The sequence below is a fragment of the Cyrtonyx montezumae genome, unplaced genomic scaffold, assembly GCF_038088225.1.
Source record: "Cyrtonyx montezumae isolate F1298 unplaced genomic scaffold, pur_monq_1.0 scaffold_1, whole genome shotgun sequence".
Taxonomy (NCBI): domain Eukaryota; kingdom Metazoa; phylum Chordata; class Aves; order Galliformes; family Odontophoridae; genus Cyrtonyx; species Cyrtonyx montezumae.
This window is the reverse complement of record NW_027071825.1, coordinates 13,422,623-13,434,602: the sequence shown is the minus strand read 5'-3', so window position 1 is coordinate 13,434,602 and position 11,980 is coordinate 13,422,623. Positions and strand designations below refer to the sequence as shown.

At 50.2% G+C, this 11,980-nt stretch overlaps 1 protein-coding gene across 1 annotated transcript; it reads right to left on the bottom strand.

Annotated features, from left to right (window-relative positions):
* Positions 1-2,815: 2,815 nt before the first annotated feature.
* CCN1 (cellular communication network factor 1) lies at positions 2,816-5,271 on the bottom strand. The gene is made up of 5 exons (XM_065741141.1): positions 5,166-5,271; positions 4,859-5,075; positions 4,187-4,534; positions 3,854-4,056; positions 2,816-3,744 (listed from the first exon to the last, which is right to left on the bottom strand). The coding sequence occupies exons 1-5, from the start codon at positions 5,223-5,225 to the stop codon at positions 3,445-3,447; spliced, it is 1,128 nt and encodes a 375-aa protein (XP_065597213.1). The 5' UTR covers positions 5,226-5,271; the 3' UTR covers positions 2,816-3,444.
* Positions 5,272-11,980: the final 6,709 nt, after the last annotated feature.

Below are 11,980 nucleotides of genomic sequence, written 5' to 3'. Positions count from 1 at the left end.
AGTGCACAGCTGTCCCTCCCTGTGGGCACTGCATGTAAACCGTGCCTCCAGCTCACAGAGGCTTCCTCCAGCAGCAGGAGATGGGCCTGCTGCCTGGAGCATCCCCATAGGCGTTGCTTTGCTGGGGCTCCGTGATGGCTTATATGGAACTTTCAGCAGTTTTTGTGGCACGGCTCAGCAAGGGTTAATTAGTGGTTGTCTGTCCTTGCCAGGGATGTGTTGGCTTTTCCTCCATCTGCTCCTCATCAGCCTCTGCTCATTCATGAGAGTGCTAGCAGCGTCCTACAGGAGAGGGCGTAATGCAGTTAAGGAGCTCTGCTTCTTGCCAGCTCCTGCCTTTGTTGTGCTTCTTGTGGTGCAGCACTTGAAGACGCATAAAGTTTGTCGTCACTGTGTTGCCTTCATCAGCAGAGAGAGCTTTATGTGTAACTCTGATAGTACAAGGGGAACCACCATCAGTCCTTTAGAGGAGGGGCCTCTGTCAGTCTCACGCTGCAGTTCGACCGCAGCTCCTTCTGGCGGCAGCAGCATCCTCGGCAAAGCGCCGTCCACGCTCCATCCTCAGCTGACCCCGTCCTCCCACCGCAGGGCTGCTGGCTGGGGGCTGCCGGCCCGGGCGGCTGCGATAAGCAGCGTTTACATTGCTGCATGCTTCCTGCTTCTGTTCGTGTCCGTTATTGGTAGTGTTCCTCGTGCAGATTTGTTTGTCTTCATCGTGAAGGAAGGGTTTGGAGATTTTAGATTTTGACCAAGATACAAAATACCAGTGCTGATTCATCCTACCTGTAAGCCCTCCTGCTTATACCTGAAGGAACTCATCTTTTTATCATGGATATTTTCTCAGCAGCATTCAGTGTTGGAGCAGCAGGGGCGTTATGGTTTCAAAGCACATGCAGAGGTGTTATGCAGGAGGTGACACTGACTCCTTTTGCAGTACTGGGAGTTGTGAGGCTTAGTTGTTTTGCTGTGTAATTCTGAAATGCAACAAATGAAGAGAAGGTTGCTGATGAGCCGTTGGTGTGAAACTCCAACTCTGAAAGATTTGTAGTTTGTTTTCCTCCCTTTGTAACAGGGTAGCTTTATTTAGTACATGTTACTCTGAAGTCTTCATGTCCTGCTCACACAGCTCTTACTGTCCCACCAGGACAGTTCTTGAGAGTGGAAATTACAGACTCACCTCTCTGCCTGATGGGATGTGGAAAGCCCAGCACGTGGGCTGCAAAACCTCGGGCCTGTTCCCATAACTGTATTCCAGATGGGAATAGGAGTGGCCACGTGTGCTTGTATACACTGTGTGTGTTTAGGCAGACAAACTATGCATATAGCATAGTGTAGTTAGTTGTACCTGTGTGTAATTTGTAAGAGATAGGTCACTTTGAAGGTAGGTGTTACACAGGTGTACCTGCAGGTGGAGGTGGCCCAGGCTGAGCAGGCAGTGCTGTGTCTGCAGACAGCTTGCTGTTCTGTTCTCCGTGCAGTAACCGTGTGTGTCAACGTGATTTGTCAGTGAAAGGTGATGTAAGGAAGTGTTTGGTGCTAAGGGGTTTAGCAAAAAAAAAAACAAAAGCACTTCACTGTGTTTCACGCTCTTACTATCAACAAGTACTGTACAGACAGGTTTAGGTGCAGCTAGGACTGGTGGCCAGGTGGTAAATTCCAAAACAGATGAAGCTGTGAATGCCCCGGGGGAGAAAACTTGACTGAGCAGAAGAGAGATGGCTCTAATTTTTTCAGGGAAACTATTAGCTGCCAGCAGTGAGCTTCTAAGATATTTGGCCATTTATTTTATTGAAATATTTATGTCTAATCAAATGAGAAGTGAACTCTTAACCACTTACACATCTCACTGCATGCCAGTGAATGGCAATGCTTCTGAAACCACACAATCAGTCGCTGCTTTGTATGAGAGTGCTTTCCTTAGAAAAGGCCACAGGAAGGGCTCATGCCAGAAGACTGGTGACGAGGAGGAAAAAAATTGTGCTGCAGGTTTCCTTTCAGTCTTATCTATAGTACAACTTTATACTAGGCAGCATAGCACAAATGGTTCACGCAGCTTTCTCAGTTCCTGTTGTAGATCATTTTTAAATGTCATTTTCTTATGCATGCCAGCTGCTATCTTAGGGCTCCCTTGGTTCACTAAATGTCATCCACATCCCTGAAGTGTAGTTACATATTTAAAGTGGGAAGGGGAGGCAGAGAAGGGAGAAGATTGGCTGCTTTGCCTTTTACTCTATTGGAAAAGTACTTGAAATTCCTCACATTCTTCTCCTGTTAACAGTATGTTTACTTTTCATCACTGGGTTATTAGGATTAACAAAAGTCATTGCTTCAAGCTCATTTAATTTGAATTTAGTGAAAGCCAACTACCTCCTGCAGACTGTAGGAAACATTCTTCCACACAGCTCCATTAATTTGCAGAAAGCAGCCACCAAAAAAATGTGAGACCTGCCCACTGCTTCCACCCCACTGCTCAACATCACTGCGCACATACTGCATTCTAATGAAGTGCCTTATGTTGCAAATTCCAGGACAGTTTGAATAATCTGACAGACTAATTAACATTTCAGTCTCTCTTCCAAACATTTGCTTTCAGTGCCAGCAAGCTTTCTCTGTATACACTTTCTAGTGCTCGGGCTGACAGATTACGTATACCACTTCAAAATATCATTTACCTAAAGACTCCGCTTACTCATTCATTGCTGTACCCGTGCTGAAGCCTGGTTTGGTTTCCAGAGGAGCTTGGATCTTGGAATGCAAAGTGGTCCTGGAAAGGAGCTTACATCTGTTGCCTTTCAAGATGCTCCACTAAGAATAGTTAGGTAAATATTTCTTTATTAAATGATTAATTCCATAAATAAATTCTTTTAATTCATTGAATATAAAATTAAAATCATTTACAACTTATTCCAGTATTACAGGGGCTGGAAGGGGTTAAAAAAAAAAGAAAACAAAAGAGCTACAGTTCGATAAATAAAAATACTCAGCTTTAAAACAACTGATTTCTGTTTGCCATTAAACTACAGTTGGTACATAATAGCTGCCACTGTGAACACCCCACAAGTGCCCACCTCAGGAAGGAATGTAACTTCCAGCTTGGTTGAGAGAGGGGAGGAGAAGATGGAGAGAGGGAGGAAAAGCATAGTGTGTTAAACTGAACAGGAGAGGAAAGGTTTTCATAACCGGAACAAAACACTTTTCAGATCACTTACAAACAGAAAACAGTATAAGATAATGGTGCTCCAAAAAGAAGCAGTAAAGTTGCTCCAGTACTATGAAGCTTTAAGTATGCTTAAATCTCTGTTGCATTAGTGTCCAGTTGCACAGTGCACTCTTGTAGTATCTCAATATTGCCCTCAAATGGGCAAGGCGCCACTTCCATCAGAGGTCCTTTCTCCATGGCTGGTTACTTCAGAATTCTCTTTAACATCCCACCCCAAACACCACTTAGTCCCTAAATTTGTGGATGTCATTGACCAGTCTGTAGAAGGGGTAAGCTTCGTTTGCATGCGGACAGTTGTAGTTGCAGCGGCAGGACTGGATCATCATGACACTCTTGGTGAAGGTTTCTCCATCATCACAGCGGAACCGGATCTTGACAGTCCTGGTCTGCTGGGGAGTACAGCATCTGCCATCCACGCAAGACCCACAGTACTTGGGGCGGTACTTCTTCACACTGGAGCATCCAGCATAAGTAAACCTTACTGGGGACGGGGACTTCTTAGTCTTAGTACATTTTTTTCCCTTCTGTAAAGAAAAGGCAATAGCATCATTAGTGGGAGAGCCTTGTCTTGCCTTTACCCCCTACTTGAAACAGTTTGGAAAGAGGAGTACCGCCAAAGGAGTTCGTATTTACCTTTAGAGAGGCGTAGCTGGGCTGGCCACATGGCCTCACTTCGCATATCCTCGTCTCTTTGATGAGCTTGCAGTCAGGATTGTCGTTGGTGACTCTGGTGGAGATGCCAGTCCCACACGTCTTTGAGCACTGAGACCAGGAAGTTGTTTGCACAATGCATTTGGGATTCTCAAAAGCTCGGCTTTGTGGCTCAGATCCAAAAACTGGAAAAGAGAAGAGGGGCTTAGACTACATCTATCTTCTCCCCGAGTTTCTTTCCATCAATTTGAAGAATTGCATGGCTTCCCCCCCCCACCTCAGCTTTCACTATTACGCAGATCAGCCCACACTCACCAGGCAGCATCTTCAGGCCTCCCTTCACAATGGCAATCAGCTCGTTGTTCCTTGTCAGTTCGCCCTCAGAAGCATCCAGGCCAAACTCCTTGCTGAAGAAGCCCTCCAGCTCCTCCAGTGCATCTTTGCTCTCATCACAGACCCACTCCTCGCAGCACTGCCCAGGCACTTTGACCAGCCTGGGGCTGGGGCAGCCCAGGTTGGGGAGGGAGAGCTCCTGCGGGCAGAGCGGGATGCAGCCCACAGCTCCATCTATGCACGTACACTGGTGCTTGCAGTTGGGCTGGAAGCTTTCGCCGTTCTGGTAGATTTTGGAGTTGTATTCGCACGGTCTCCCCTCGGATTGTGCTGCAGAGAGCAAGAGAGGGAGAGAGAAGAGGGCGTCAGCTCCGGGAATCACTCGTTTAAAGACACATATTTCGCTGCCCTGTTAAATTCGGTTTATGGTAAAGTTCCCTACAGTCCCCTGGAGACGCAGGGCTAGAACAATAAGTTAGTCAGGAATCACTTTTCCTTATGTGCTTTTAGCGGAGCCCAGACATACTGAATCACATTCCAGACTGCTGAAGTCATGTGCCTTTCTGCCAAGCTACCAACAACAAAGCATAACCATACATGGACTCAAAGTTACTAAACTCCGGCACTCCGCACCGCGCTGCGGGCTGCCCTTACCTCTGCAGATGCCCTTGGTGGCGGCGGGGCTGGCGCCGAAGTTGCACTCCAGCCCCTTGGTGTGGTCGCAGGGCTGCGTCCGGCTGCAGTCCTCGTTCAGCTGCTTGGCGCAGACCTTGCAGCAGCCGCAGCCGTCCAGCACCAGCCCCACGCCCGGGGCGCACTGCGGCGCGGCGGCCGGGCACTGGCAGACGGCGGGGCACGGAGAGCCGAGAGCCTGCGGGGCGAGCGGAGAGGAGCGGTGAGCGCCGGCACCGCTGCGCCGTTATCCCTAGCCCTCCCGTAAAGCCCCGAGGGCGGCACTTACCAGGCGGGCCAGGCAGAGCAGGGCGGCCGCTAGCGCGGGGCGAGCTCCCGCGGAGCCCATGTCTTAGAGGCGCGGGACGAATGCGGAGCTCGAGACGCGATCGCGGAGCGGGACCGGCGCGGTCTGAGGCAGCGGCGGGCGCGACCGCCTTTTATGGGGCGCGGGGCCGCCGCGTGCGCCGCGGCGCTGACGTCGCGCGTTCCGGGCCGCGGCCGCGTCCAGCGCTCGCGGCATCCCAGGAATGCGGCTGGCGCGCGGCGCGGCCGCTCCGCCCCGCCCCGTCTCCCGGCACCGTGGCCGCTGGCGGCGGCTCTGCCGCGGGGGGTCCCTGCGCCCGCCCGGCCCGGGCACCGCGCCGCTCCGCGGGGCTTGGGGGGGGGGTTCCCTCGTCCCTCCGGTCCCTCCCGCACCGCCGTGGCCGCGGTCCCGTTACGCGGACGTCGGTGGGGATGGGGGGGGGAGCGAGCGCTGCGCGGGGGCGCCGTCGGATCGGGGCCGTGCGGACGCGGCGGAGCGGAGCGGGACGGGCACTGCGGGACGGCCGCTGGCTGCGGTGCCCCCGCGCCCCCCTCGGGCGTACGCGCTCCCGTTAGCGGTTCCCCGGTGGAGGGTCGGGGCCGGGAAGGAGCGTTTGGGCTTCTGTTGTGGCGCCCTTTCTCTGCGTGGCCGTAAGTGCTTCCAGATGGGGATTCGGCCACCAGACGTAACAATATTTCCATATTTGGTATAGCAGTAGCCCGCATTTTTCACATTTTTCTGCTCTGTTATCCAACCGCAAAGCATTCTTGACAACTTCAGATGTTGTTAAATATAGCCCTCGCTGCCGTTCCCAGGGCAGGAAATTCTCTGGAATTCCTGCTTTTCACGCAATCTGTCCATCATGATTTAGGAGCGCAGCGGCGGAGCAGCCAACTGGCGTTACCCCGCCGCTGGTACTGAGAAAAGCGGAGCTCCGTCCGCGCCCCAGCGGCGTGACCGCGAGTCCCCATCGCAGGGATTCCCTTACGAGCGAGACCCGTTCCTAACACCGGTTTGGGGTGGGCTTCGGGGGAGACTTTTTTCCTCTTATTCGGTTGCCTTTGAGGATGGAGGTGGAGGCGCGGAGGAGAGCCCCGCGCAGCGGAAGGGTGGGGAGGGCGGCCTGCGGGCGCTGCCCGGTGGGACGGGCGCGGCTCCGGGCACACGGGCTGCCCGCTGCCGTCCGCGGGGGGACGGCGTCTCGGCGGCGGACGGGACGCGCACGGCTCGGTAAGTCGGGGCCGGGGAGGTGCGCGTCATTTGTTTGTTTTTGTGTTTTAGCACCGGCGGGAAGAATAAAGCGGCCTCGTTGGACCCCGCCGCAGATAAGGGGCTGTTGTTGCCCGGGAGCGCGGCGTTGGTGGGGGACGCGGGCTGCCGGCGCGGCGACGAGAGAAGGGGCTCGGCACGGTGCGGCCCTGCGTCCGGCGGAGCCCCGAAGCGGCCGCCTGCGGGCACGCAGCGCTCCGTCCGCCCCCGACGGCCGCACACCCGTGGGGGAAAAGCCTGAGGCCCGAGGTGGCGGCTCCGCTGCGGCCGTGCCCCTCCAGACTCGGCTGGAGAGGGAGATCCCGTCCTTAGTTACGCGCTCCTGGGAGCGCCGTGCTCTGCCACTGCAGGCGGCAGGAGTCACTGGTCGCGTCCGAGAAGTTGGACGGAGCCCACGGGCAGCTGAGGCGGCTGCCAGTGGCGGTGGTACCCGCTGCCATCCCCACCCCTCGGCTCCAGCTGCGAGGAGGAGGAGCGAGGCTCGGTCCCTGCCTCGGAGCCGCCGAAGGCCCGCGCTTCCCTGGCTCTTGCAGCTGCGGGCGTGTTCCGGGGCTCATTGGTTTCTGACAGCCTAACGTTGCCTTTCGGGTGGAACACCCCGCAGGTGCTTTTTGCTCAAGGTAGCTCTACACGGCAGCTTTGTGATCAGATGGAACAACGTTGTTATTCAACGTGTTTTTTAATGAAAACTTTTGACAACGTTAAAGCAAGAAAGCTGCTGCACCAGTGTGGTTAAATTGGACCGTTTTGCTTTTCAGGGATTTATGCAAACACTGGTCTATTTAATTACATCTAATTTAAGGACATGCATCAAGCATTCTGCTTTGATCTGTGGCCTTCACAACATTCAGCAAATGCCACAGGAAAGTCAGTGAATGGTGCTTTTCTCAGTTGGTTTCGTGTCTTACCACACATTCACACATCTCTGATGGGAAACTGTAAATGAACCTGCATTTGCTCAAAAAAGGTCACTTGGAAAGCTTTGAAGCACCTTTTGACAAACCTGTCATGAATTTCAAGCAGCTGAAAGCGTTTGAGATGGGCTGAGTGTTTCTGTGCTCAGGTTGGACCATGAACTTTTCACACACTTCTATTGCACACATTTCCCTGTCACAAACGATGACCTGGAGTTTACATCCTAGGTTATGCCTGTGTCTGTGGATGTGCATCAGGAGACAGGAAAAGGCTGTGAGCATCTTTTATAGGTTTTGTTCAGCATAATGTCAAGTTTCAGACCTTTGCTATCCTCAGGAAGCTGGGAAATATTCCCAGCTTTAAGTAATGAAGAGCATCTTACTGTCTCCCAACTTGTGTGCCATAGGCAGCACTAGCTGTTGGTAAGGTGAGGTCGGCTGAGAACTTGGTTAAGCAGAAATTTGGAGCAATTGGTTAATGCACCAAGTACTGGAGATTTATCAGGTATGTGCTGTCATTTTCATAGGCCTTTATTTCTCCAAGGAGAGAAGTTTCTGGAGAGACAGTAATTTTTTTCTGAAGAAACCCAGATGATCTTCTTCCACGTAAGGTCATCGTTCCGCAGCCGTGTGCCTGGGACAGACAGCCCTCCAAGCAGCGGTGTGCCTGGTGGCAGCAGGCATCCAGCCTGAGGTAGAGAACATCAGAAGTTTACAGTCGTGTGAATTCTGGGAAGGTTCTTAGTAAAGCCAGCACCCAGCCCTTGCTTTTGTACTGTCTCTAATTTCCTCTTTCCCGTTCCCTCTTTCATTTGCCTGTCCTTTACTGAGTGTTTCTTCCATCTCCCCTCCTCTTTCTTCTCCTTTTCCCTGTTCCAGGCTCTTTTCCCAACGACCTTTCCTCTCCTAATGTTTACCTACCTTTGCTTGGGCCTCTCCTGCAGCTCCTGCCAGGCCACTGGTTCCTGCTGCACTAAATCAGTTCTTCCAGAGTCAATGGCTCCTCTCAGTGACTCACAGGAGGTGCAAATCCAGAGGGGCAAATTAAGCATAGCAACATAGCAGCAGAGTAGCCAGAAGGCTTCAGCAGCTCAAATCCAAGTGGGTTCAGACTTTTTTTTTCCTTGCTTTGATTTGCTCAGTTTATGCTGAATTCTTTGAGTATGGTATTTCCTATTTGTTTTCTTCCTTTTCCCCAGTGCCCTCCCTTCAGCCGTGCTCATGCCTGTCACTTTTTGTCTAGTATGTGCTTTGCCTGTAGTTTCTAATATTTGTGGGTTTGTGCTTCACAGCATCTGTGTACTGAGAAACACTTTGCTCTGCAGGCACGCTGATTTTACCTCTGGCTGCTGTCATGGAGTTGTGAAGGTTCCTCTTCTGTGAATGTGAAAAGGGAACTTGTAAGCCTGCTGACCCTGTAGGGAACCCAGACAAGTCAAATTTGCGATGTTATTCAGTTGGGCTCATTGATTCTTCAAGAACCATCCCTGTGGATGATCACTGGCAGTACGTGCTGCACGGCTTCTCACCCAGAGAAAGAAAAGGAAAGTAGTTACCATCAATTTTGCTCCTTCAGCTTGTTCACAGAACCCAAAGCTCTTTGTTGCTGCCCTCAAGGATATGGCATTCAATTTACTTTAATGCTAGAGCAGCTGCTGCTGCTGCTGTAGCACTGGGAAGCCATTCAGTTTCCTCAGTAAGGCAGGTTGATTACTAATGTACCTTAACCTGCTCTCACGTGCATGTGCTTCAACACCAAGATATGCTCAGAAAATAGTATTTGTATCAGGCTCATCCCTGTAGTTTTCAATGAAAAGACAGTTATAGGCTTTGTCCTAAGCCCTCTCTGCCATGTAAATAAGTAATGAAAGTCAGGTGGTCCTGGCCAGCACCTGGGTGCACATGGACTTCCAAATCATGTCTATCTTCCTTATGCAGTGACTCTACTTGAAATATACGTTGAAATCTCTCTTTATGTATCTTAGAAAAATTCTTTTTGCAGCTGTGTGTTGTGAGTTTTGCAGAAGGAAGCTGAGGCATCACTACGCACAACCTCTTTCCCAGCACCAGCTAAGGAGAAAGTCTTGGACATGTATCACTGATGACCTCAGGAGAAGCTTTTTCATTGCTTCCAGCTTCAGCGTGCAGGATTTCCCTGTGGAGCCATGCTGCATGTAAACTGCAATCTTTATTAAAGTAAAATGAGCAAGCTCAAAGGAAAATTGGTTGTGATCATAAAGGGTTACTGGAACAGGGTTAACCTGATTGCAATCAATAGAACAGTGCCTGAACAATTCTTGATCAGAGAACACCTGTGGGCTGTGGTCCATAATGGTTTTCAGCTGTTGCCTGCCTCAGTCCACCTCTTAGCTACACCTTCTGCCTCTGTCTGCGTTGTGGAGTTCTGTAGTCCAGAACGTCTGCTCTTCAGTACATTCAGGTTTGTTTTTACATTTCTACATTCAAAATACGTGGTGAATTCTTCTTTTGTGGCGGGTACTGTGTTTCATTATAGCTCCTCAAAGCTCCGTTCCCCTAAGGTCAGATGATATCAATGCTAGCAGAACCCTCTGCCTTCTTTCTGGTGCTTTTACTTTCTCTCCTCTGCTAATGATGCACATAAACATTTTCTTGCCAGTGATAGATGGGTGTTCAGAGAGCTTGCCTGGCTTCTGATTTTAAGAATGCTGTTCTGTAGCCATGCTTGTTTGTTTAAAAAGCAGTTCTTTTTCTTTGAGTGTAAATAGAAGGAAGGGCCTGAACTTTACAGATACCGAAGATATTTTGCCACACAGTGAATTCTGTTGATTTTCAGGCTACCTGCTGCAAATGTCATGGGGTCAATCTCAGAACAGTGCAGAATCCCCTGAGGTGCCTGTTGGCTTTGTCCACAGTTGTTACTCATCCTCTGTTACATACACAACTTATTAAAACACTGTGATTTTGTTCACTGTCTTCCTGTTTATTTCCATTCTGTTCTATCTGGACTCTTACCCTTTACATTCCAGCTTTCAGCGGCAGCTGGTTGTGTTCTTTTCCTCTGCTGTGTGTATTTAGTTTATGACACGCATGAGCTAACTGACAGGAGGAAGCCAGGTCAGGGCTGCCTTGCTGGCGATTGGCTTTTTGCACTGTTCTCTGGCATGTGCCCCTCACTTCTGGTCAGTGGTAGTGTAGTGAAAAAGTCAATAGCAGGCAAATAAGTAGACACGATGTCATCCTTGTAGACAGGGAGGACTTAGAGGCAGACAGCAGATCCTTTATGTGCTTTGAGAATGTTTCTGGAGACAGAGATACAATCTGATAACGTGCAAATAGCTGCCCACCTCAGTCTCACGTGCCTGAACCATCTCCAGCCTTCGGTAGCGTACCAAATCTTAAAGAAGCATCTTGCTCTATTGAACTCATGGGGGAATTTTTCTTGAGGGGTGAAGAACAAACTGAATGGAATCTCCTCCTCAGTTTATCTTTGCTAGAGACTAAAAAGGAGCTGGTGGGCGAGACCTGGTAGGCTGCTGGGTGAAAGGCTGCATGCATTGCTCCAGGTCCTTGTGGGGATTCAGGACAGAGGAGCCCACCAGTGAATGCAGAACATCTCTTTGAGTCAGCCAGGAAGCACGTCTATGTCTGCTGCCCACTGTTTTCCCAGAGACCAGTGTCCTCAGGAAGTACAAGGTTAGCAGGGCTATCAGCAGACTACTTTGGTGTGGAGACTTTTTTACGATTGCGTTAACATTTCTTTTCCTGTTGTTGTACAGAAATTATGACCCTGAATGCCAATGTTGAGATGAAAGCAGAAACCCTTTTGCGTGGAGCAAACACTAAAAGCTAGCTATTATGTTATTCACTTAAAAAATTGTATTAAAATAGTGCTGACAGGCAGCTATTTATTTTTGGGGTTGTTTGCTCATTGTTGTTTTTCATAGAATTGTTTGATTTGGAAGGGACCCCTAAATGTCATCTTGTCTGACACCCTTGCACTGAAGAGGGATGCCTACAGCTCCATCAGGTGCTCAGAGTCCTGTCCAGCCTCACCTTGAATGGCTCCAGGGATGGGCCATCCACCATTTCTCTGGGTAACCTGTGCCAGTGCCTCACCACCCTTATTGTAAATACTTCCTTATGTCCAATCTAAATCATCCCTCTTTCAGTTAAAAAACATTTCCCTTTGTCGTGTCACAACTTACCCTTATAAAGAATCTGTTCCCTTCTTTCTTAGAGCCCCTCTTTAGATTCTGAAAGGCTGCTCTCAGGTCTCCCTGGAGCCTTCTCTTCTTGGAGCTAAACAGCCCCTGCTCTCAGCCTGTCCTTCCAGGGAAGGTGTTCCATCCCTTGAATTGTTTCTGGGGCCCTCCACTGTTTCCTCTCTAACGTGTCTATGCATCTCCTGTTCTCTTCTGCACCATTTTGTACTCTACCTCATTTTGTGACCTACATACTTATTGCTGTCTTATCTTGCTGCCTAATTGAGGTCTGATTCTGAAAATGCCCACAGACCCAAGTTTTAATGAGATTATTTGGGAAAACTGGCAGACAGCATAGGACTTTAATGTGAGGAGCATGTAATAACAGAATGATGTTCATCAGCAGCTGCGAGAGGAGAGTCTCTGGTTG